Source organism: Lissotriton vulgaris, chromosome 10 (genome assembly GCF_964263255.1).
Source record: "Lissotriton vulgaris chromosome 10, aLisVul1.2, whole genome shotgun sequence".
Lineage (NCBI taxonomy): Eukaryota > Metazoa > Chordata > Amphibia > Caudata > Salamandridae > Lissotriton > Lissotriton vulgaris.
Window position 1 is genome coordinate 2,992,154 of NC_141698.1, and position 25,328 is coordinate 3,017,481.

A 25,328-nucleotide genomic window follows, 5' to 3' on the forward strand; every position below is an offset into this window, starting at 1 on the left:
TGAATTGGGACTCCTAGAATAACTACACAGCTGGTTTTTTAGACTTTATATCTGTGCACCTATTGTCCCAGCTTTTGGTCCTCATTCCCCCCCTCCCCACTGTTGGTGCTCGCTTTCGACCACTGCTCGTGCATTCAGCCCGCATTCAGTCCTTGCCACTTTGTCACCCTTCTACATCTCTGCAGTTATCTATTTAACCCCACCACAACTTTTTTCTCCTTCACCTCCTGTTTAACACTCTACCTTTGTATCTGTTAGCAGGTGTGGGAAACCAGTCTTTTATCCCGTTAGTCTTTCACGGTTGTGCATCACACCTTTTCTCCAGTATTGGATCTTTAAAAGATTCACATGCTTGAATCATTGTTTGTTGAGCTGAGAATCCCACAATTGCTTTGCAATAGCAGAATCTAAGAAATTGCATTGAAACCCGTGCAGGCAAAGCCACTTTAATAGCACTCTCACTTCTAAGATTCAGGCTCCTGCCAGTGAGGTGACGGAGCCTTCCATAATTCAGATGTTCGAGACATGTGTGGCTCTATATGCACATGCTATGCATACTTCTGCCATCTAGTGTTGGGTCCCAATGCGTGCTGTTTGTGTTTCTTCAAAGAAGTGGTTCGAGTTAAGAGGTAGTGATTCTCCAGGATTAGGGTGTCTTTCATAGATTCCCATGCTTGAATATTCCCCGTCGGAGTGGGAGTCCCACGGTAAATAAAATAGCAATAACATACTCATAATATGTATATGTAAAAACATAACAAATGAAATACACATTATAAAAGAGGCAGTAAATGCCTAGACATAATTCCACATAGGAATACATGGAGAGAGAAAAAACATATGTAGTCTATTCCTGTCATTATGTTGGTCCAAACTGTAGCCAATCAGGCGCCAGCAGCCCTCCAGAACCTTCTCCTCAGAGCTCAGTACCTCAGATTTTCTACCGCACGTTGTGTGAAAGGGAGTCTCCCTGAGCTCTGCTCAGTTTTCTCTACTTCAGATTTTCCTGGGTTTTCAGCATGTCTTCAAGTAAGAAGTCTCTTTTTATACCTTGCTCTTCTTGTGGAAAGCTACGCCTTTATTCAGAAGATCCACACAGTAAGTGTATTTACTGTCTTTACCCCGACCATGATGTGGGTAAATGTAAGTTCTGTCGAATTTTTTTCTACAAAGACTCTAAAGGATTGGGAAGGCCGTCTCCTGCTGTGGCTTCGGAGACTTGAGTATAAGGATAATGTACTTTCTGATGCTGAAAGTCTCATTTCTGGTCGTTCCCAAGCAGATTCAAAACGTAGTAGTGTGCAGGAGTTGCCCTCTCCATTCATTAAGAAGCAGAAATCGTCTTTTTTTGGCCCCTGCGGTGTCTTCACCTCTTCCTACTACTTCCACGAGACCTGGCTCTCAGGCGTCTGCTGCGTCTTCTTCTCATGTTCCTGTGAGAAAACCTGTTTCATCGTCGATGGGAGCGTCGACGGTCGTCCCGACGACTAAATCTGCCATCTCCGGCTCGACGACGACAGTGACGATGACATCTGCTTCAGGATCGTCGACGGCTGTTTCGTCGACGTCCTCGTCGTCAACTAAGGTAACCCTCAGTTTCAAGACTGTGCCATCTGTCATTCCGATTGCTTCGTCGTCGACAAGGAAAACTCCACATTCGACAACCAAATTATCGTCGACTAAGTGCTAAGAAATCCGCTTCGTCGACGACCGCTCCGTCGACGAAGAATTCATCTTTGTCGTCTCCGTCGACAAATTCCATCGACGGCGCCATTGCCATCGACGATAGCGTCGTCGGCGGATTCTTCCAGTTTGGTTCAGTCAACTCCATAGTCGTCGTCTGCTCCGTCGACTACTTCTTCTGCGTTTGCCTCTCTGCCTTTGCTGCCACTGTCGTCCACTGGATCAGCCATTGTCGACCCACTTCACCAGCGCTGTAAGGTGCCTATTGACCAGATTTCTATCACCAGTGATCCACAGCCTCCTTCGCCCTTGTTTGCCACGGACTCTGACCAGGATTCCGAGGAAGATGTACACGAGTCCTTTAGAGCGGCATGTAGTCCATCTGATTTAGTCATCAAGTGCCAGGATTATAGTAATGATGATTAGGACCAATATTTCCAACAGGAGGAAACGCCTGTTCAAGTTCCTACTGCGACTTTGCCTGTGTCTCATTTCTAATCTCCAGCATATGTTGGACGACTATAATAGGCTTTTCCCGCCGTCTCCACAGGTACCTGCAGTTCCTTCTGTCCTGACGCCTGTTGCAGTACCTGTTTCGGCTCCTCTGTCGCCTCTGCCAACTTCTGCTCCTCACATACACAGTCGTTCAGTTCGGATACACACGACTGTGTATGCCGACGACTAGGATGAAATTCCTCCAGCCCGCGAAGATGGTGAGGTTCGAGATGATGATGATGATGATGATGATGAGGATATGGCTGAGTGGGATGACTATCAAGTTCAGACACCGTCCCCCTCTCCGGTAACGCCAGGAGATTCTCCTCCTGTGGACATTGCGAGTTTCCATCAGCTGATAGATAGGACGGCTCAACGCTTCAAGTTGCCAAGAGTCCAGAGGGAAGAGGATTGTTTCCTCTATGATTTTAAGAACCAACCGTTCAAACAAGTCCATACTGTTCCAATTATTGACTTTATCTGGTCTGAAGGGGTGAAAATGATGCAGACCCCAAATTCACTACCGGCACAGATGCCCCGATTTGGAAAAGAAATATAAGGCGCCTGTCGGCTCTCCAGCGTGCCTCATTGGACAGCCGAAACCGGATTTGGTGGTTACGCAGGCAGCTCAGCGTTGTTCTTGGAACCCTGCTTCTGCTGTTACTGCCCCACCAGATCGGGAAGGTCGTCACCTGGGCGCTATAGGCCGTAAGTTTTCCACAATGGCCTCCACCACAGTGAGAGCGGCCAATGCTTTGGCTATTTTGGGGCTTTACGACTGCCAGATGTGGGCAGACATGACTGCTTTTGTGGCTTTGGTTCCAGATGCTTCTAAGGCGGAAGCCTTACAACTTCTCCAAGAAGGGAAGAGAACATCGGAGGAGATTATCGACTGTTCCGTGGATATTGTCTGTACTGGTTTCCAGCAGCTCACTGGAGCGGCTGTTCTACGCAGGCAAGGTGGTTCACCATCAATGTCCTCTTTTCACACCATCAGCCAACAAGGCAAGAAACATATCACGCCTAGAAAACTGATAATTTCCAGCAGTACGACCCTCGGGTCTGGATTGTCTTTCAGGTTTAAGCCATTCGCCCAATTCACCAAGCTGACGTACAGATTCAAGCACCAAGGACAAAGCGTTTGTTACCACTTTGATTGATCCACAATGTCATCATAACTTGCTTATATGCAACCGGGGGAAGAACGGATAATGCGGTTCCGCTCAGAAGATGTCAACAAAAGATCCAACAACCTGTCAGAAGTACTCAAAAAAATTGTGTTTTTCATCACCTCCTCTTTCAGTCTTTGTGCCGCATCGCGTAACGTATACCATGACTTGTCATTCAGGGCCAATCCGATTCAGTAGTGTATTTGTGATTACAACCATCAGTCGCTAGCTGAAACAAACTAATTTGACCAACACCATTATAGTTTCAGAAATGATCTTGTACAGTAGAATCAGAACTCAAAAAACAAAATTTCAAAGCATCTCCCGCATCCAACATGATGCCAGCAGCACCCAGTTCATAGAGACGCAGCATCCATGTAAGCAAGGCCTCTCCGGGCCGCTGTCGAAATCGTTGTAAAATGTCACTAACTTCCTGTTGTGTAAAGTCTTCTAAACTATCCAAAGGAATACCATTTGGATTACCAGGACCCTGCTGTAATTTTCGTTGAAAAACCGGATGCGCAGAAATTTCAGTACGAGCTGCAGAAGGAGCTTGATCAACAGATTTAGAGGGACAGTCAGATCGAGAAATGTCATCAGATTAAGAACAGCGACAGTGGTCGCCGGAAACATCAAGTTAATCAAAAGTATTAGATTTACAGTCACGTCCGGTGCGAGAATACTCGCGTCTGTCAGACTCCTTAGCCGAGGTGCCACAATCATTAGAGTCCCAGATATTACCGTCCCACTCATCAGGATTCCAGTCCAGTCCGGCTTTTGCCACGACCAGACGCACTTTCCGTTTGCAAACCCGACCACGACGAATCTTATATTTGTATTTAGCAATACGAACAGCAGCTCTTTCAGCAATTGTCCTAAGTCTCGAGTTTGTCGGCAAGCAATTTTTTCTGACATCTCAAGAGTGTGAGCATTTTGCACTTCAACAAACATCTCTTCCATCTCTACATATTGCTTCTGTAATTTCAAAAATTTCTCATGTACAATCCTGTACGCAGACAAAACGATCCAACCTCTGCGTCCTAAAATAGGAAGCTCATCACCCTTCACAACCGGCGCTTTCTGCAAACAAGCAATCACATTATCGGATCCGCCAGTTCCAAACAAGAACTCCAATGTTCACTCAAACCAGTAGAATCGGCCCACTCACGGGCCAATGCCTCGTAAGGCGTTGATTCTCAGCCGGGAATTTCAACAGGCAATTTAAAAGTAGATTTTGACCTTCTCAAAAACATCGTGCAAAAGAAAGATATGTACAACTATAAACAAAGAATATACAAAATGTACTCCGTACGTGCCAAGCGCAAACCAACAAGATAGAAACAACACCGCGCTAACAGGCTTACGTAAACGGTTCGTGACGCCAGATGTAACGACCGGATTTTCGGACCAGATAGAATCCGCTTACCAAGACACCACCAACCCGGCCGAAACTTAACCACCTCCCTCCTCAGGACCTACCTACCACGGTACCTGGGTACCTACCTGGGGATGGGGAATTCGCAATATACAAGCTTAGATCATCTAAAATACCACCAAATTCATAGGGATTACTAAAAACAATATTCTACACCACACTCATACCTTATAGTCTCGCGGCCACTTAGGCCCAGACTAGGCTACCCTCCTACTCCTAGTGAAGGTGGAGTTCAGTTTACCATTACACACTGACCACAATCAGTGCTCACACAAGCGACAATCCTGTGGGTATATGCACTGTGTCCTCCCGGTGCTCTCACTCTCTCACACAAGCCACAATCCTGTGGGTATACACAACGTCTTATCTTGGTGCTCTCACTAACGCCGCTATACAACGACGATCACTGTCCTATTAATACTTTTAACTCTCTCTCTTCTGGGAAGTTTCATTATATACTACTGGGAATATCTCATATACAGTTTGATCCTTTCACACAAGAATGGCCGAATTACGATATGCAAAGGTTATTTTCTGATTCAAGTGCTACCTGCTCCCTTGCTCAGTTACCACTTACCCGGACGGGAAACGCATCCGTCCACATAACAGCATCTGACTAGAAGAAAGGTTAACTGTGTCAGGTAAATAACAATCACACAATGGTTCACTAAGAACTGGGGTCCCTTTATTACGCAATAACAAATTATAACAACAATATAATACTGCAATATAACATATAGCCTGATAAGCAAAGGAAAGAATTAGAATGTGTGTGCATGCTAATAAAAAAGGGTCGACGTCACCTTATGAGTACGAAGTCTGGACTCAGTTGTCCTCTGGGTTCCCTTCTCGTCTGTGCCTTGGCTCATTTTAGGATCACCCCTGCAGTCACGGATACACGTCTGCACCGCTATGCTCGGTCTCCTCTGCTCCCCTCCAAGTCACTGGAACCTCTCTCCTGTTCTCTGTTTCGTCTATCTCACTCTAGTCGTTCTGCACTACTCCTCTCTCCTCTCGATCACGGACTATCTTCACCTTCCGACTTCGATCTTATAAATCAGTTACTGCCGCTCTAATATTCGCTCGCTCTGCTAGCTTCTTCACTCTGCATGCTCTGATCTTAGTATCAAAGCTCACCAGCTGCTCCAACTAAAGTAACTTCAATCTTTCTGAGATTATCCGCCTTCGGTCTTTTTCGGACTTCAAAATGGCGACTGTCTGCTTTAAATTGATTAACTGCAATAATGCTAACGACTAGCTGCCGTCTACTAACTGACTGAATGAACTCAGCTCCTCTCTGTACTTTCGCTAATATAGAACCTTGTTCATGCATGGAAATTTCCGGCCAGTAACCTGCCGCCCACCAAATTCTTGTACCACCCCGTGCCAAGGACACGTTCTCAGCCGGCCGGACTGATTATGTCTTCGACACGAAGAAAAAGTCTTTCGATAAAGGACCAGCCTTCGCCGGTTCTCTCCAAGCGAACAACACCTTATAACTAAAACATTACATTTGACCTAAAAGTATCTCAAGCAGCTGAGGTAGAAAGAAAGATGGAGTCTCTCTCGTTTGAGGCCTACAAGGCCCGAAATGAGCATAAAGATGAATAACTCTATCAGAAATATACTAGCAACCTTACAAAAGGACAGATTAATACTAAGGAATCTATCCCTTAACATAAGCTTATAATCCCTAGAATAGAGAAAAGAATAGGGAATTATATCAAACACCTTGTAAATAGGCCAGGTCTGAGGCTCTAATCCTCCTATTAGAATGATAGCAGGCTAAAGTCACCTTCACTCAAAAAGGGGAACAAAAACCCGGTCAGAACATATGTGCCGGCCAGGGAGCCATCCTCTCTGTGGGTTTCATTTCATTCCACCAGTGTGAAGGCCTGCCCTATGGCATTGGCCGTTGCCAGTCCTGGATTATGCCAGGCTGCCACTTGGGTATCGGTGCACAAGTTCACAAAACACTGCCTTCAGGCGCGTCAGACAGGAGGTGTTTTGCTCTCCCAATCCTGCAAGGCTTCCTAATCAGAGTATGCTCCTTAGAGTTTCCACCTTTGAGATGTGCCGCTGTGCAATCCTCAGTTAGATGTATCCAGCAGAAGAACAAGTTACTTAACTTTATTAACATTCTTTCTGGTGGATATGCTAGCTAGCTGTAGACTCCTCCCCGGTCTTTGGGAGTTCACTCGTGCCCAGTATGATAAAGTTCCAGATTGGATATTTGTATGCTCTCCGCTGCAATAGTTGGAGTGCTCTGTGTCTGAGGGTGCAGAAGGAGAAACTTTTGAAAATGAGTGTCGCCTAAATGCTCCTCTGATCCAAGTTCTGCGGCGGTGCAGAGTCGCTGTGGTTTCACATGGCGCCTCCTATTGGTGTGCTGGCGCACTGCTGTACTCCAGATCCTGTCTTTCGAAAAGGGATATTCTAAAGGTGAGCATCTGTTCTGGAGCTCAAAAAACATGGCAAATACCTAAGGAAGCAAGTGTTGAAAGCAGCGCCGCTGCAGGCCGTGTTACACTGCTGTGGGTGGGGGGGGTTTATGGCTTCAGTAGATCTTAATCACACAGTTAAAGCAATTTTCTGAGTTTTGAGTTAGCAGGGCCCCTTTACCAATTTAAGGTTCTTTCTCCTTCATGACTCACCACAAATGTACTCTTGAGGGGCTCTGAAAATCAAAGCAGTTGTCTTTGACGGTAGTTGAGCCTCTGAGAACTGTTCCTCGGTGGCCAGAGTTTAGGTCATTTGAGGTGGGCCATTGTTAGATGTTTTGTACCCTGACTCATCAGTATTGAGTAGAGAGCAACCCACACATTTGCTGATATTTTAACACTGGCTTCCAAGCATTCCCAGCCTCGCGATGGGGAGTAGCGAAGCATATGAACTTCAAAGATACCAGTGCGTAGAGAACTGGATTTACAGATAAATAACTTGTGTATTGAAACCCCACCCAGTTCCTACTCTGCTGCTTGTACTCACTATGAACTTTTACCTTTGTGCTCAGCAGCTGTGCCCATTCTTTACTCTGCAGTCTCCATGTTTACACCCCTTATCCGTCTATCTCTGCAGCTGGTGCCACCTGATTTGGTCGAGAAGGAGTTTTGGCGATTGGTGAATAGCATTGAAGAGGACGTGACGGTGGAATATGGAGCCGACATTCATTCAAAGGATTTTGGAAGTGGATTCCCTATGCTGGGCAAGGGCAAGTTGTCGCCTGAAGAGGACGTGAGTATAACTTAGCCTCTTTCAGAGCGTAGGGCATTCCGTCCAGTCTACCGTAGTTTTGAGTGAGAACAGAAATACTAGAAGGAAGTGCCGGGCAGGCAACCCCTAAATGCCCTTCGTCATGGAAGCACTCAGAATGAAGATATCTCTAAGGAATGTCCGAACGCCATGTGAACAGCGGAGCCCCTCCCCACACACTGACTCCCAACCATTCCCAATAAAGTTTCTCTTCAAGGGCAGATTGTGTCATATACCTTAGGATAAGGAACTGACACCAATAACCACCACCCTAACCCCACAGGGTCCCATCCATAATTGCAGGACCTTCTATTTTGTCATCAAAAGCGCATTACACGGTCATATGTTGTACAGCTTACTGTGGGCCAGTGGCTGGTCCCATTGTCTTTAGGCATCAGTTATAGACTTGTTAACCACGAGTTCCTGTGGGGATGTTACCTGTGCTGCTGAAGGATGCCTCAGTGGGGGGTGTTACCTGTACTGCCAGCGGCTGGATGGATCTTTTACAGGACCTGATGTTCTCCAGTGAAACATCTTTCGTAGATTCACTTGCTTGACCCTTTGGTAGTCCATGTTGCCACAGCGGTGTGTATGGACACTAGCACTGAAAACTGCTGCAAGACTAAGTGTAGCCCGTCCACCTCCTTCACACCCAGATGGAGAACGAAGGCACATTCTGCTGGTTTGTTATTGGCTGGCGGAGCTCTGAGTTTCATTGCCACTATAGCAGACACACCCCAGGAAGTTCTTTTCGAAGACTCCAAACCAAAAGTATCTCTCTCCACAAGTCTGGACACATTCCTAAGTCCTGCTCAGGCTGTGGGGCATTTAGCGGTAAGACCCCTCCGTGACCGAGAAGGGCACCTCACTGACAAAGCTGGCTCATTTTACTTGTACAAATAGTATCCTTTTACAGACCCGACAAGTAAATGGCAGTATAATTAAATAAAATTGTATAATTGAATATATAATTGTACAATTGTGTGTATTTTATTTAAGGCCTTTTACCTTTTTGGAAGTTTTTTCTTGTATGTTTTATTTTACTACCTATTGTGGTCTTGCAGGCTTATGCCCTCAGTGGCTGGAATCTGAACGTTATGCCGGTGCTGGAGCAGTCTGTGCTGTGCCACATCAATGCGGACATCTCCGGCATGAAGGTGCCCTGGCTGTACGTGGGCATGGTCTTCTCTGCCTTCTGCTGGCACATTGAGGACCACTGGAGCTACTCCATCAACTATTTGCACTGGTGAGTACAATGCTGAGACCACTGCTCTCCCCCCACAAACACACATCAGAAGACACTGCCCACAGGAAGCATTCATTCACGCTGCCACTCACTGTCATTTCAGGGGCGAGCCGAAGACCTGGTATGGGGTGCCCTCATCGGCTGCCGAACACCTGGAAGATGTTATGAAGACTCTGACCCCAGAGCTCTTTGAGAGCCAGCCTGACTTGCTGCACCAGCTTGTCACCCTGATGAATCCCAACACCCTCATGGCTCACGGAGTGCCAGTAAGTGCTCCCTTCATTGCCTCCACTCCCCTCAAGTTTTGTCACCTTCCTATGCTTAGTCCTCAGCCATGCTCCAGTCCCTCCCATCTGCCATTTGTACTGTACCCTCCTCTTCCATTCCTAGTGTGCTCAAGGCTACCAGTTAGTTCTCCCATGTTCCTTTTCCTAGTCTTCGAAGTTGCTTCCCCTTCACCAACCGTCTACTGTTTGCCAATGCTTGCCATCTACACGATACCCACATCTTATCCAAACTGCTGGGTCCTTCCTTCCCAATTAACTTGGGCTGGCCTGCTCCCACTTGCCCTGGTGCCAAGTGTGGGCCTCCTTTGCACTGAAGCTGGAGCCAGCCAGTTGCTCATACCTGGTTTCAGCTCCCTCTCCAAGTCTATCCCCCACTGTTATTGTCTTTTATCCCTTTGGCCGCCCCTCTGACATTTATATTAATCTGTGCTGGTCCCTTTCACCTCTTGTCTATTTCCCCATTTTCCTGTATTTGTTGTAAAGTGCTCTGATACCCGCATGGGTCTGGTTCACGCTATATAAATAATTGTATTTCACTGTGTTGGTCCTAATAACCTTTTCCTTAACAGGTTGTCCGAACTAATCAGTGTGCGGGTGAGTTTGTGATCACTTTTCCCCGGGCCTATCACAGCGGCTTCAACCAAGGTTACAACTTTGCAGAGGCCGTCAACTTCTGCACTGCAGATTGGGTGAGTATTTATCAAGGTTAAATAATAGCACTGAGTGTAGCAGGGCTTCTGGACGGGTGTCCAGATCTTGGGCAGAAAGTGCTTCCATCGAGAGTCTAAATATATCCGCCACTGGTCAGTGTGTATGCCATGAACCGGGGCCATTACTGTCCCGATATATGCCTTTAAAGTGTGGCTTCAGCTCCATTAAGTTTGTAGCAATATTTCAGAAGGTTGCTTTCATTGCGATTTGTTGATCTGAGGCTGAATTCCCACCTTTATTTGTGATTATGAGGAATTCATTGGGACTTTAAACAACTGTAAGCATTGAATTTCCCAGGGTAAGTTTCTGCACTGTTGCCAATTTAGAAGATCATTTAGCTTTAGTAGTTCCTACTATTCGGAGAAGTGGAGGGCTTTTATTAGATTTTAGCATAGTGCTGGAAAATGCCGTCGATTTTAATGTTTGGTTGTTTTCCAACCACATCCTCCTTCAAACCGTTCTCCTAAATATATGCATAATTTAGTGTTTTTAATGTGCACTAAGTATTTTAGCCATTCGCCTATGGATGATCACAGCTTTTGTTTTATATAATTTATATGCCTGTCCTGCTCATCACACTAAATGGATAGGGCGTTTAGGAGCTTGTCACCCCACCCTGTTTGATTTAATTGCACACTGCCATTCTCATAAAACAGCGACCTGGCCAAGTACAGGCGGGTGGGACTCAGCTGTGTCCAGCTGACGACTCGAGCCTGCTATATTCTGATTGAACGGGAGTGCTTTCAAACTAAGTTGGTTTAGATCTTAGCTGACAAGTATTCATTGGCTCCTATTTTCACCCTTGCCCAGGTTGTATTGACCAAAGTTAATGCTGCGGAATATTCCTAACCTCTAATTTAGAGCAGAGTAACTTTGTGTACTTGGTCAAAAGCTGCAGATGTATAAATGAGTCTATTTTGCTTTCGATTTGTCAATCAAAATACCAAGACTCAACAAATTATCTATGGTGCTATACTACGAAATGGAGTCCGAGCCCTTGTTAATTTTTAATACTATTTTTTTTTCTCCCATAGCTGCCTGCTGGGCGTCGCTGCATTGAACACTACAGACGGCTTCGCCGATACTGTGTTTTCTCCCATGAGGAGCTAGTGTGCAAGATGGCGGCATGTCCTGACAAACTGGACCTGAACCTTGCTGCAGCAGTGCACAAGGAGATGTTCATCATGGTGCAGGAAGAGCGACGTCTACGTAAGGCCCTGCTGGACAAAGGGGTGACTGAAGCTGAGCGCGAGGCCTTTGAGCTGCTTCCTGATGATGAGCGACAGTGCGATCACTGCAAGACCACCTGTTTTCTCTCTGCCTTGGCCTGCTATGACTGCTCTGAGGGGCTCGTGTGTCTTCACCACATGGAGGAGCTGTGCAAATGCCTGCCTAGCAGGCAATACCTGAGGTACGGGATGCACATTCAGAGTTTGGGTTTACATTCACTACATCAGGGGATGACCCATGGGTTGTTGGTGCCCTTTTTGAAAACCGTACTTGAGGTAAAGGACCCCTCCTCTGTGATCTGGCTTCTTTTAGCACATGGACTGCCCTTCAGGATGATATAGAGACTCGTTACTTCTGCTTGGATCTCTAGGTTCCCTCATACCGATACCCAAGCCCGAGTCATTCATGGTTCTGATCTGCTTCGATATTGAGCTCTATTTAAATTGTTACACCGTACCCTCAAATGGCTTGTCATCTGGCATATGTTCAAGTGAGCTCAGATGTGCTCTGTGAGGGATCAAAATGTCTAGTGGCAGACAGGAGTTTGACGGAGGACCTTGACGCTCATTGAACTTGGGTGGGAGGAGGGTTTTACTCTTCATTGTGAGTGACTTGGTGTCAGCTTTGCCATCAGAGCCAGCCCAACAAAACAGCGGTTTGCAGTAGTAGTGGCTTTGTGGTCAAAGGATAGCCCTCCATGCGCATTACCCCGAATTCCAATGGATACTTCTACTTGCATATTCCTCACCTCATGAATCGCCTTCAGGGACCAGACAAATTTGACGTTGAGATCCACCCCGGATATTGCAACATAAAGCCAAAGAAAGCACCACCCTGGCACACTGATGTCTGTTCCTTTTTTCTCCTCTGAACATTTCCACACGTGTGACTTTTTTTCTAAGTTTTTGATCATTTGTTGTCCTTGAAAAATCTTAGGGTTTAAACTAGGAGGTTTTGTTCCATCACAACAGCAGTCTTTGGTGGTACGCCCAAATACGAATTGTGTCCTCATGGAAGCAAAAGCCATCATTGAGCGGGAAGTGAAGCTCTTCCTGGTGCAAGATCTCCCGACCGATTGTCTTTGAGATCCCAGTCCCGCTCTGGCTCACTTTCGACCAGCAAATCTTCGAAGCCAAACTCCCAAGGAGCAAGGAATAGTCCTTGAGGAAGCGTCCTAGGAAACCTCATAAGAGGCATCTCCACGTCTCTGCTTTACGCCCAATCGAGCGCTACCCCCTCTGCCAGCTCATGCTCTGAAGATGATATTCAGTAAAGAGTTGACGAACAAAGCCACTGACTGGAGACCTGAGTGGGGCCTTGACTTACAAAGACATTTGGAGTAACAGGGACAGTGTGCAGCTCAGTCCCCTGACCCTTCAGCAACCACAATCATAAAACCAGGCCTTTTTCAATTGGGGTTTGCCGCCTCCTTTCTACTCTCGCGCACCTTCCACCTCCATCAGAGTGGCGGACAGAGGGCCACATATCCCTTTTGCAGCAGAAAGTGCACACCCATATTGGCAAAGAAGACATTAAGAGGATTTCGGCTTTGGAAACAGCAACTAAGTGTTATGTTAGAGGCATGTGGGCCACTAAATTCATATCTTGTGCATAGTTCGCCGCCTAGTGTTGGGTCCGGATGATTGCACCTTGTTGTCCTGGAAGAGTCTTTGAAGTATCATGAGATAGGTGGCTCCTCCCCTGGACTACAGTGCGCATGGGCATCATCTCCATCCTCAGATTGTTTTTTTCCACCATTGGGTTCGGATGTGTTCCGTGACTCTCGTTCGGACCCTAAGGAAAAACTTGTTTTCTTCAGGCACAAAAGGCCTCTTTAAGCGTCGGTATTATTCTTCGTTCGGTTCGGAGTTACCTTATCTGGTTTCCCGGATACTTGAGCACGTGTGCTCCCAGCTTTTTAGGCCCGATCGAAGATTGACATCGACGATGGAATTCCAGGCCCCGTTTAAACGTTGCCCGGTCTGTAATGCGAAGTACCCTCTCTCAGACGTGCACCCTGTGTGCAACAGATGTCTGTCTCCAGACCACGACGAGGAGAGTTGCTTGGCCTGTTCGAAATTCAGGTCGGAAGAGGCGCTCGCTCTTCGACGTGAGGCGAGACTACCGGCGCGGAGAGCGTTGGATGTGGAGGATACCTTCGAGACTGGGGACGACGAGGGCGTCCAAGAGGAGGAACCGGAGCACTTCTCCCACCCGGCCTCCTGTCAAGAATCTTACTACAGAGAAGAGGTAGACGATGAGAACCTCGAAGAAGATGAAGCTGTCGAGTTAAGAGACGACTGTATGGCCTTTGGAGCCGCAGAGGGCGGCTCCAGCGATGAGCAAGACCCAACCGAAACTTCGGGGGTCGAAAGTGACACTGTCTTGTCAAAGGCTCAGGTCGAAGCATCGCCGGAAGGCCTTAACCAAGATCTTTATACTCATTCTACAGCCCCGCAACTTGGCCCGGCTAAGAATATTTCAGAGCCTTCGGTGGGTGCGCCTTCGAAAACCAAAACTGACTAAAGACAAATCGAAACCGAAACTGGTCAAACCAGTATTCGTTTCGCAAAGCCTCGTTCCATCGGATCCAAAGAAGGCTCGGAGTGTCATTGCCCCTTCGGGGTCACAAAAGGGTGCCAACCCGAAGATCGGTGCATCCAAGAAGGTGCCAAAGGCCCAAAGAGACGGAGCGACTTCATCTAAGGCTGTCCTCGGGGCCGTGGACACTGAAGACGGACTTGAGTCGCAGCCGCCCCTCAGTCCGAATGCATACAAGTTGATGCTGGTGAAGGTTCTCGAAGACCAGCACAAAATGGCCGCGTTGGAACGTGACGCATAGAGCCGCGGCCATTCTGGGAATCCCAGCGCAACACCTGGCTCGAGGTTGGCGATGGCCGTGAAAAAAGTCAAACAGCCATCGGGGCCTCCACCTATAGTTTTTGGACTACCTCCGACTGCAAGACCTAAATCGTCTAAGCCGGCACAGGGCACCGACACTGGTAACATGATGTCCAAACTTAAGGGAACGACCGCCACTCCTGAAGGAGTCGGTTCCACTCCACCTTCTTCTGAAAGCTCAAAGAAGTTGTACATTGACTCTGCTACCGGAAGACTCACCCTTTTCAAACGGAAGATCTTGCCGGAAAAGCCAATGGAATCCTATCAAATTCCACTTCAAAGGAAAAGAGACTCTGCTTCCTCGACAGTTCTTTTCGAGTCCATAGGGCCCTATGGACAAGCATTTACACATTCCCCCACACGCACTGAGGATGGTGGGGGGGATGGCCAGAATGACTAGCAATTCAACTATCCCGATCAATCTAATAAGGATGACTCGCAGGATGTGCTCGACGATCAAGGCACGGCGGACACCCAGTCTTCCCAAGTAAAGACAGCCCCCGCAGAGGATACCGCGGCGTTCAACGCTCTAATTGAAAGGGCGGTACAAAAAGGGGTGGTGATGGACGAAGCATCTGAACCAATCAAACACTCACACCCAGTCAAAAGATCTGGGTTTGATCCATCACCGTTCTTTAGCCCACTCTGCCACCCCAGTTCAGACATGGCTATATGCAAATCACTCTGACCCTGTGCCTCATGGGAACAGTCCAGCCCGAACTGCCAAGCCATGCCTTCCCTGGACCGGAAACGAGCTTCCGAGGACCGGTTTCTGGCATTCCAGCCGTCTTCAGCCCAGCTTGCTTGAATCCAGTGGCAAAGTGAGCAAGGGACTCACGTCTGAGCATACCCTGCCACACTTATGGCGGCCAAAAGCGGTACCGCTAATTGAAAGGGCAGCGTTGAACCACGATGTGGTCATGCATGCAGACCCGGTTGAGGAGGACTTTCTGTTTGATACCTTCTCTACGTCGGACAGATCAGTGAAGACGCTGCGGATGCTGAAGGGTGTCCTTAAGCACGCCAATGACATTTTCAAGGACACAACCAGAGCAAGGGTGGTGAACCCACGTATTGAAAAGAAATACAGGCCTGCTCCTGTGGACCCTACGTATATAAGAGGTCAATTGCCATTGGACTCTTTAGTGGTCTCCAATGCCCGGAAGAGGGGCGAACTCACAAACAAGTGATGATGCACCTCCCCCAGACAAAGAATCTAAAGTATTAGAAGCCTCTGGGAAGCGGGTTGCTGCACAGGCGGCGAATATTTGGAGAATAGCCAATACACAAGCTCCACTGGCTAGATACGATAGGGCTCACTATGATACACTAGAGCAATTGTTTCAAAACTTGCCTGATGCATTTAGAGAGGGGGCGGAAATGTTTATTCAGGAAGGGAAACTGATATCAAACGCTTCTATCAAGTGTGCCCTAGATTCAGCAGACACTGCAGCCAGGGCCATTAACACTAGTGTAATGCTAAGGAGGCAGGCATAGTTACGAATTTCAGGATTTAAGCTAGAAATACAAACAAGTTTGCTCAATCACCCCGTTAACCCAGATTTCTTGTTTGGGCCTGACGTTGACACGATTCTTGAAAAGATCAAGAAAGACACCGAGACGGCAAAGTCTATGGGAGCCTTGCAGTCTCAACAGTTCAGAGGGGGTTCTTTTAGTCGCTCAGGTAGTAGAGGGCCGTCAAGAGGGAAAACATCTCAGCAAACACAATAGTCAAGTCAAGTCAATGAATTTATATAGCGCGCTACATACCCAGAGGGTCTCAAGGCGCTTGAAGAGGGGTGGGGAATTACTGGTCGAATATCCACGTTTTAAGTTGCTTTCTGAATGCTAGGTGGTTCTGAGTGAGGCGAAGGTGAATGGGAAGTGAGTTCCATGTTTTGGCAGCCAGGTAGGAGAAGGATCTTCCTCCCATGGTGGTTTTGTTGATGTGAGGTACCAAAGGCAGAGGACGTGGAAATAATAACACCAGGTCCTCAGCAAATACCAAACAGTGACGTCTTGTCACTGCCCCCGGACCATGTAACACCGGTCGGGGGACGACTCCAGCAGCTCCTGCCAGTCTGGGAAGGCATTACCACAGACCGGTGGGTGAGGCAACTTATCCAGTACGGGTATTGTTTAGAACGGACATCCACTCCTCCCAACATACCACCAAGACACCATCCTATGTCCGCAGAGCACTTACATTTATTACAGCAAGAAGTGGCCAGCATGCTGCAAAAAGGGACCATAGAACTAGTGCCTCTAGAGGAGCACGGAACGGTGTGCTCTCTCTATTTCTTAGTCCCAAAGAAGGACGGGTCTCTCAGACCCATTCTGGATCTGAGGCCCTTGAACCTATACATCCTTTCAGAACATTTCCACATGCTGACTCTGCAGCAGGTCCTGCCACTGCTCAGTCAGGGGGATTTCCTGGCAACTCTGGATCTGAAGGATGCTTATTTCCATATACCCATACATCAGGCACACAGGAAATAGCTCAGGTTCACTATACAGAACAAGCATTATCAGTTCAAGGTGCTACCCTTTGGAGTGACCACTGCTCCCAGAGCGTTCAAGTGCTTGGCGACAGTGGCGGCGCACCTTCGGAGACTACACATTGTTGTCTACCCTTACCTGGACGACTGGCTTGTGCAAGCAAAGTCGGCCCAGCAGTGCGTCAGCCACGTGTCCCGCACGATTTATCTTCTGCACAGTTTGGGATTTTCTCTGAACTATCCCAAGTCGCATCTTCAACCCGCTCAAGTACAGCAGTACTTGGGAGCGACGTTGGACACTGTGACGGCTACAGCCCAGCCAAACTCAGTGCGAATCGATAGCATGCAACTGCTGATTCGCAAATTCAGGCCACAACACTTGCTACAGGCGCGAGTTTCTGCAGTTGATAGGCATGATGGCCTCCTGCATCTTCATAGTCCCGCACGCGAGACTGCACATGCGTCCGCTCCAAGAGTGTTTAGCACGACAGTGGAATCAGGCTCAAGGACAATTGAAAGACCTGGTGTTGGTGACCGGTCGTGCGTACAACTCTCTGCATTGGTGGAATCCACGCAACCTTTGCAAGGGACGACCGTTCCAAGAGCCTGTACCACAAATAGTGCTCACGACGGACGCATCCCTCCTGGGGTGGGGGGCGCATCTCCTTCATTATACAGTGCAGGGACTATGGTCGGATCAACAGAAGAAGATGCACATCAATCTGCTGGAATTGATGGCAATCTTCATGGCAATGAAGGCTTTCAAGATACATCTGTGCAACAAGGTCGTGTTGATCCTGACGGACAACATGACGGCCATGTATTACATTCAGAAGCAGGGAGGTACTCACTCTCCACAGTTGTCACACTTGGCTCAGAGCATGTGGAAGTGGGCCATTCAGAGGAACATTTTCCTCATGGCGGAGCACCTCTTGGGCCAGGACAACCAGATGGCGGATCTGCTCAGCAGGCACAGCCATCAGGTGCACGAGTGGGAGATTTATCCCTCGGTGCTGCAACCGTACTTCCAGCAGTGGGGACATCCAGACATCGACCTGTTCGCCACAAACGAGAACGCAAAATGCTTAAACTTCGCCGCCAGGTTCCCACACCCGCGGTCTCAGGGCAATGCGATATGGATGAACTGGTCAGGCAGATTTGCGTATGCTTTTCCGCCGGCCCCGCTCATACCTCTGGTGGCACGGAAAATCAAACAGCACTCGATGACTCTCATCCTGGTTGCTCCAACGTGGGCGAGGCAGGCATGGTACACCACGCTCCTAGAACTTTCTGTGGTACCTCATCAAAGACTGCGTCTTACGCCCAGTCTTCTCACCCAGAGCCATGACGAAGTTCAGCACCCAGATCCGCAACAGTTAAACCTTGCGATATGGATCCTGAAGTCATAGAATTTGGGTATCTGAATCTGCCTCCTGATTGTATGGACATCATCAAGGAGGCAAGACGGCCTACCCCTAGGGCCTGCTATGCTGCCAAATCGAAACGTTTTGTCATTTACTGTTCCAACCATGACATAAACCCGCCGGATGCATCAACACAGAACATTATGTTCGAGGCATGTGGGCTGCTGAATTCATATCTGTGCATAGATCGCCGCCTAGTGTTGGGTCCGGATGATTGCACATTGTTGTCCTGGAAGAGTCTTTGAAGTATCACGAGATAGGTGGCTCCTCCCCTGGACTACAGTGCGCATGGGCATCGCCTCCATCCCCAGATTGTTTTTTTCCGCCATTGGGTTCGGATGTGCGTCGGTTCCCTCTGTCGGAACCGATAGTTGTTTAACTCATTTAACTCGAGACCAAAAGGTCTTTAGGCTTGGCGCCAGTATAGTTCTCGTTCGGGTTTACTGTTTCTCCAGCTCCGAACTTTTGCTGCCCTTCCGCGTGCTCTCGGCGCGGACGGGCCCACACGACGCTCAGGCCATGGAACGGACTCCGTTTAAACGGTGCCCGGTCTGCAACGCGAAGTACTCGCACCTCGACGTGCACCCAGTGTGCAACACCTGTCTGTCGCCGGACCACAACGAGGCCAGGTGTATGGCCTGCTCGAAGTTCCGGTGCAAGAAGACCCTCAAGATTCGTCGGGCTGAGAGACTCGAGGCCAAACTGTCTGCGCCCCCGCCGGACAACATCTTCGAGGAAGACGTCGGAGACGACGATGTCCAGCAGGTTTCGGACTCTAGCCCTGCGTCCGAGGGGGAGGCCTACGACGCAGGGGACGAGGAGTTTGGCGAAGCCGACGACGAGGTAGGGGACGACGATACGGCCTTTGCCACCGTGGGGGACAGCTCTGAGGACGAGCACCCCCGGACTGACTCAGGGGTTGACCCCCTTCCTACGGCCCAGGTCGAGGGATCGCCTTCGGGCCTTACCCAAGATCCTGTTCTAAGTCCAGCAGCCCCGCCTACGAGCCCGGCCACGGACATTTTAGAGGTGCCGCTCACTTTTTCAAAACCGAAAGTGAAGCCATCGGGTTCAACAGCTACGGCTTCGAAAGTGAAAGCCGTACAGAAGGCTTTGGAGGCGTCAAAACCAAAGAAATCCAAAATGGCCGACATGGGCGGCCCAGCCAATATGGCCGACCCGAAGTCATCTGGGTCGGGGCAGAAAGCAAAGCCGGCCGACGCGGCTGCATCGGCGCCGAAGGTGGTCGCGGTCGACGACCCAAAGAAGGCTTCGAAGAAGCGTCAAGGTGAACCCAAGACTCAGGCTTCCCCGGCCGCCGGAGCCAAGGAGGGTACTGTGTCGACTCCGAAGACTCTGCCTCTCGCCGACACAACCCCAAATCGGGGAAATCTGGCGAAACGGTCGCTCCCTCTCCAGCCCTCACAAAGAAGGTCCAGGAGTCCCTGCACCGGATTCGAAAGGCCGCGGAGCTTACAGGCCCAGAGGCTGGGGTGTCGAAGCCCGCGCTGAAGCCGTCCAAGGCGCACACGCCTATCCACTTCACCCTACTGCCGAAGTCGGCGCCGAAGGCCTTCGCCCCGAAGCAGGTGGTCGGGGTTCCCTTGAAGGAGGTGTCGACGCCCAAAGCGTCTCTGGTGGTGGCTAAGCCTCGGCTCCAACCACTCGCGGAGGAAGAACGTCGTGAAGTTATCATCGACGCCAATACTGGAAAACTGTCCCTCCTCAAAAGAAAAATCACCACGGAGCCGGTGCTGGAACACTTTCGTATTCCTCTAAAAAATAAAAAGGACTCTGCGGGTACTGCAGCGCCTCCGGCGCCGGCATCACCGAGTGACCTGCCACGATCCCCAAATCGCTCTACCGCGGGGGATGACGACGAGGAAGAGGTCGAGTACAACTATCCGGCGTACTCGGATCCGGAGGAGGAACATAAACCTTGGTCTGCCGGAGGCGACCCCGAGGACCCGCAATCAAGTCTGGAACCGCATTTCTTTGCACCAAAAACTTCGCCAACGGAGGACTCTGCTGCCTTCAACGCGCTGATCGAAAGAGCTGCAGCTAACCACGATGTCCAGCTGCACTCAGATCCTGTGGATGTAGACTTTCTGTTCGACACTTTCTCTGTGGCCGAAAAGTCAATTAAAACCTTGCCAATGCTCAAGGGGGTGCTCAAGCATGCACAGGAGGTATTCAAGGAGCCCACTCGGGCACGTGTTATCAATCCACGCATTGATAAAAAATATAAGGCAGCGCCCTCGGATCCAACATATATCAAGGGACACTTGCCACTGGACTCTTTGGTCGTTTCCAACGCTCGGAAGAGGGCGAACTCCCAGACAACTGGTGACGCTCCTCCCCAGACAAAGAGTCGAAAATATTTGAGGCCTCAGGAAAGCGGATCGCTGCACAGGCAGCTAACATTTGGCGCATTTCAAACACTCAGGCCTTACTCGCACGTTACGATAGGGCTCATTATGACACCCTAGAGACACTACTGCAACACTTGCCTGACCAGTACAAGGAAGCAGGGGAGATGATAATTCAAGAGGGGAAGCTCATCTCAAACGCTTCCATAAAGTGTGCGCTAGATGTGGCTGATACAGCTTCCAGGGCAATCAACACTAGTGTGTTGCTCAGGAGGCATGCTTGGCTTAGGATTTCAGGTTTTAAACCAGATATACAAACGACCATCCTGAACCAAACGGTTAATCCTGATCATTTGTTTGGCCCTGAGGTGGATGCGACGCTTGAAAAAATGAAAAAAGACACTGACACTGCTAAATCGATGGGGGCCCTTCAATCTCAGCAGTTTCGGGGTGGCTCCTTTCGCCGCTTCAATACCAGAGGCACCTCAAGGGGTCAGGCATCGCAATCCACTCAATACTACAAGGGCAATACCCAAACCTCATACACCAACAAGGGTAGAGGTGGATACAGAGGCAACAACATCAAAGGCAGGGGACGTGGAAACAACAGCTCCAGGTCCACCGCCGCCAACAAGCAGTGACGCCTTGTCACTGCCCCCCGACCACACAACACTGGTCGGGGGGAGACTCCAGCAGTTCCTGCCCATGTGGAAATCCATTACCACGGACAGGTGGGTCAAGTCTCTTATCCAGTACGGTTACTGTCTGGAACTTACCTCCACTCCACCAAACATACCTCCAAGAAGCCGTCCTATGTCCGGCGAGCACTTGCTCTTGTTGCAGCAGGAGGTTCAGGTCATGCTGCAAAAAGGCGCAATAGAGCTCGTCCCGCTGCAGGAAAGGGGTACAGGTGTTTACTCTCTGTACTTCCTAATCCCCAAAAAGGATGGTTCCCTGCGGCCCATCCTGGACCTCAGGCCCCTCAACTGGTACATTCTCTCGGAGCATTTCCATATGCTCACGTTGCAGCAGGTGCTCCCTCTGCTTCAACAGGGGGACTTCCTGGCTACGTTGGATCTAAAAGACGCATACTTTCATATCCCCCTGCATCCTTCACACAGGAAGTATCTCGGATTCACGATCCAAAACCAGCACTACCAGTTCAGGGTTCTGCCGTTCGGGGTCACCACAGCGCCACGAGTCTTTACAAAGTGCCTGGCGACTGTGGCGGCGCATCTGCAACGCCAGAACGTCCACCTCTACCCTTACCTGGACGACTGGCTCATTCAAGCAAAAACAGAACAACAGTGCGCCGACCACGTGTCCCGCACCATTCATCTCCTGCACGATCTGGGATTCTCTCTGAACTACCCGAAATCCCATCTCCAGCCCGCCCATGTACGACAGTATCTGGGCGCGACAATAAACACTCTGGCAGCCACTGCGCAGCCAAACTCAGTGAGAATCGCCAGTATCCAAACGCTGATCCAACGATTCAGACCCCAACACTCGCTTCCGGCGAAGGTGTTCATGCAGTTGATAGGCATGATGGCCTCCTGCATCTCCATTGTCCCGCACGCGAGGCTACATATGCGTCCGCTTCAGGAGTGCCTGGCACGTCAGTGGACTCAGGCTCATGGGCAACTGACAGACCTAGTGTTGGTGAGCGGTCGGGCATACAACTCTCTGCATTGGTGGAATCCACAAAACCTTTGCAAGGGCCGACCATTCCAAGAGCCTGTGCCGCAGATTATCCTGACAACGGACGCTTCTCTCCAGGGATGGGGAGCGCATGTACTCCACCACACAGTGCAGGGACTATGGACACTACAGCAAAGGAAGATGCACATCAATGTGTTGGAACTGATGGCAATCTTCATGGCCTTAAAGGCGTTCAAAGTACAGCTGTGCAACAAGGTCGTGTTGATCCGGACGGACAACATGACAGCCATGTACTACATTCAGAAGCAGGGAGGCACTCACTCTCCGCAGCTGTCTCATCTGGCTCAGAGCATGTGGAAGTGGGCCATTCAGAGGAACATCTTCCTCATGGCGGAGCATCTCCCGGGCAAGGACAACCAGATGGCGGACCTGCTCAGCAGGCACAGCCATCAAATGCACGAGTGGGAGATGCATCCATCAGTACTCCAACCGTACTTCCAAAGGTGGGGTCATCCAGAGATAGACCTATTCGCCACAAAGGAGAACGCAAAATGCCGAAGCTTCGCCGCCAGATTCCCACACCCGCAATCACAGGGCAATGCGATGTGGATGAACTGGTCAGGCAGATTTGCGTACGCTTTTCCCCCAGCACCTCTGATACCGCTGGTGGCACGCAAGCTCAGGCAGCACTCGATGACTCTCATCCTGGTTGCTCCGACGTGGGCTCGCCAACCATGGTACACCACGTTTCTAGAACTGTCCGTGGTACCGCATCAAAGGCTTCATCTCACTCCCAGCCTTCTGACGCAGAGCCATGGCGACATTCAGCACCCAGATCCGCAGCAGCTCAACCTGGCGATCTGGCTCCTGAAGTCCTAGAGTTTGGCTACCTCAATCTTCCTCCCGATTGCATGAACATCATTCGGGAGGCAAGGAAGCCCACTACTAGAGCTTGTTATGCGGCTAAATGGAAGAGGTTCGTCATTTACTGTGTTAACCACAATATTGATCCGCTGGATGCTTCCATTCAAAACATCATTTGTTACCTGTTCCACCTGTATCAATGCAATTTGGCGTACTCTTCCATCCGCATTCACCTGTCTGCTATGGCAGCATACCTTCAGAACAGGCAACACCTGTCACTTTTTAGGGTTCCTGCTATCAAGGCTTTTCTGGAAGGACTCAAAAGAGTCATTCCGCCAAGGACCCCACCAGCTCCAGAGTGGAACCTCAATGTGGTTCTTACGAGACTGATGGGTCCTCCCTTCGAGCCACTGCACTCTTGTGAGCTACAGTTTCTGACTTGGAAGGTTGCTTTCTTAGTAGCAATTACATCGCTACGGAGGGTTAGCGAGCTGCAGGCGCTCACCATCCAAGAACCTTTCTTCCAGTTACATGCTAACAGGGTTGTGCTCCGCACTAACCCTAAATTCTTACCCAAGGTTGTGTCTCAATTCCATATGAACCAGACAATTGAGTTGCCGGTGTTTTTCCAAAACCCCGAGATCTGGCGGAGCGGATGCTCCACACCCTTGACGTTAAAAGAGCCTTGATGTACTATGTGGACAGGACAAAGATTTTCGCAAAACCAAGCAGCTTTTCGTTGCTTTTGCCTCACACCATAAGGGAAACGCTATCTCCAAAGCTGGGATCGCTAGGTGGATTGTGAAATGCATTCAAATCTGTTACGCTAAGGCTAAACGCACTCTCACTATCCCACCAAGAGCCCACTCCACCAGGAAGTTAGGGGCCTCTATGGCTTTCCTAGGTAACATTCCCTTAGAAGATATTTGTAGAGCAGCCACATGGTCTACCACACATACTTTCACTAAACATTACTGTGTAGACGTGCACTCCAAACAGCAGGCAGCTGTTGGTCAGGCTGTTCTCAAGACACTTTTTCAGACTGCTGCAGCTGGCACGGGCGGCCGCCGTTAATGGAGGGATTGCTATGTATTCTATGCACAGATATGAATTCAGCAGCCCACATGCCTCGAACTGCAAATGCTACTTACCAGTATGCATCTGTTCTTGGCATGTAGGGCTGCTGACATTCATATCGCCCACCCTCCTCCCCGGCGCCTGTAGCAGCTGCAGTCTTCATATATATATATATGCTCAATAGCATGGTCATCACTCACATACTTCACTCCATCTCTGCCAATGGCTAAAAACAATCTGGGGATGGAGGCGATGCCCATGCGCACTGTAGTCCAGGGGAGGAGCCACCTATCTCGTGATACTTCGAAGACTCTTCCAGGACAACAATGTGCAATCATCCGGACCCAACACTAGGCGGCGATCTATGCACAGATATGAATGTCAGCAGCCCTACATGCCAAGAACAGATGCATACTGGTAAGTAGCATTTGCATTGTTACCTGTTGCATTTATACAGATGCAATCTGGCATACAGTTCTATACGTATTCATTTGTCGGCAATAGCGCTTACTTGCAGAACAGGCAATGCCTTTCACTGTTCCGAGTGCCAGCCATAAAGGCTTTTATGGAGGGACTCAAATGAGTCATTCCACCCAGAAGACCTCCTTCACCGGTCTGGAATCTTAATATAGTTTTGACCAGACTGATGGGACCTCCTTTCGAACCTCTCCACTCTTGTGAGATACAGTTCCTAACTTGGAAGGTTGCCTTCTTAGTAGCGATCACGTCGCTGAGACGGGTTAGCGAGCTGCAAGCCCTAACCATCCAAGAACCTTTTATACAGGTTCACGCAAATAGGGTGGTGCTACGCACTAACCCTAAATTCATGCCCAAGGTAGTTTCTCAGTTCCACATTAATCAAACTATTGAACTGCCAGTTTTCTTCCCTAATCCAGACTCAGTAGCAGAAAGATCACTGCACACATTAGACTTCAAACGAGCTCTCCTGTACTATATAGACAGGACGAAGGATTTCAGGAAGACTAAACAACTCTTTGTTGCTTTTTCACCACAGCACAAGGGCA

The 25,328-nt window shown here is 49.3% G+C and overlaps 1 protein-coding gene across 4 annotated transcripts in view; it reads left to right on the forward strand.

Annotated features, from left to right (window-relative positions):
* The window catches only part of KDM5C (lysine demethylase 5C), a 466,536-nt gene that overhangs the window by 183,037 nt on the left and 258,171 nt on the right, over window positions 1–25,328 (forward strand). For all 4 annotated transcript variants that reach the window (XM_086940146.1, XM_086940145.1, XM_086940147.1 and 1 more), the window contains 5 exons: window positions 7,861–8,016; window positions 9,099–9,280; window positions 9,384–9,546; window positions 10,137–10,256; window positions 11,313–11,689. In XM_086940146.1, the coding sequence (XP_086796272.1) occupies window positions 7,861–8,016; window positions 9,099–9,280; window positions 9,384–9,546; window positions 10,137–10,256; window positions 11,313–11,689 (998 nt within the window). The remainder of the gene's footprint in view (window positions 1–7,860; window positions 8,017–9,098; window positions 9,281–9,383; window positions 9,547–10,136; window positions 10,257–11,312; window positions 11,690–25,328) is intronic.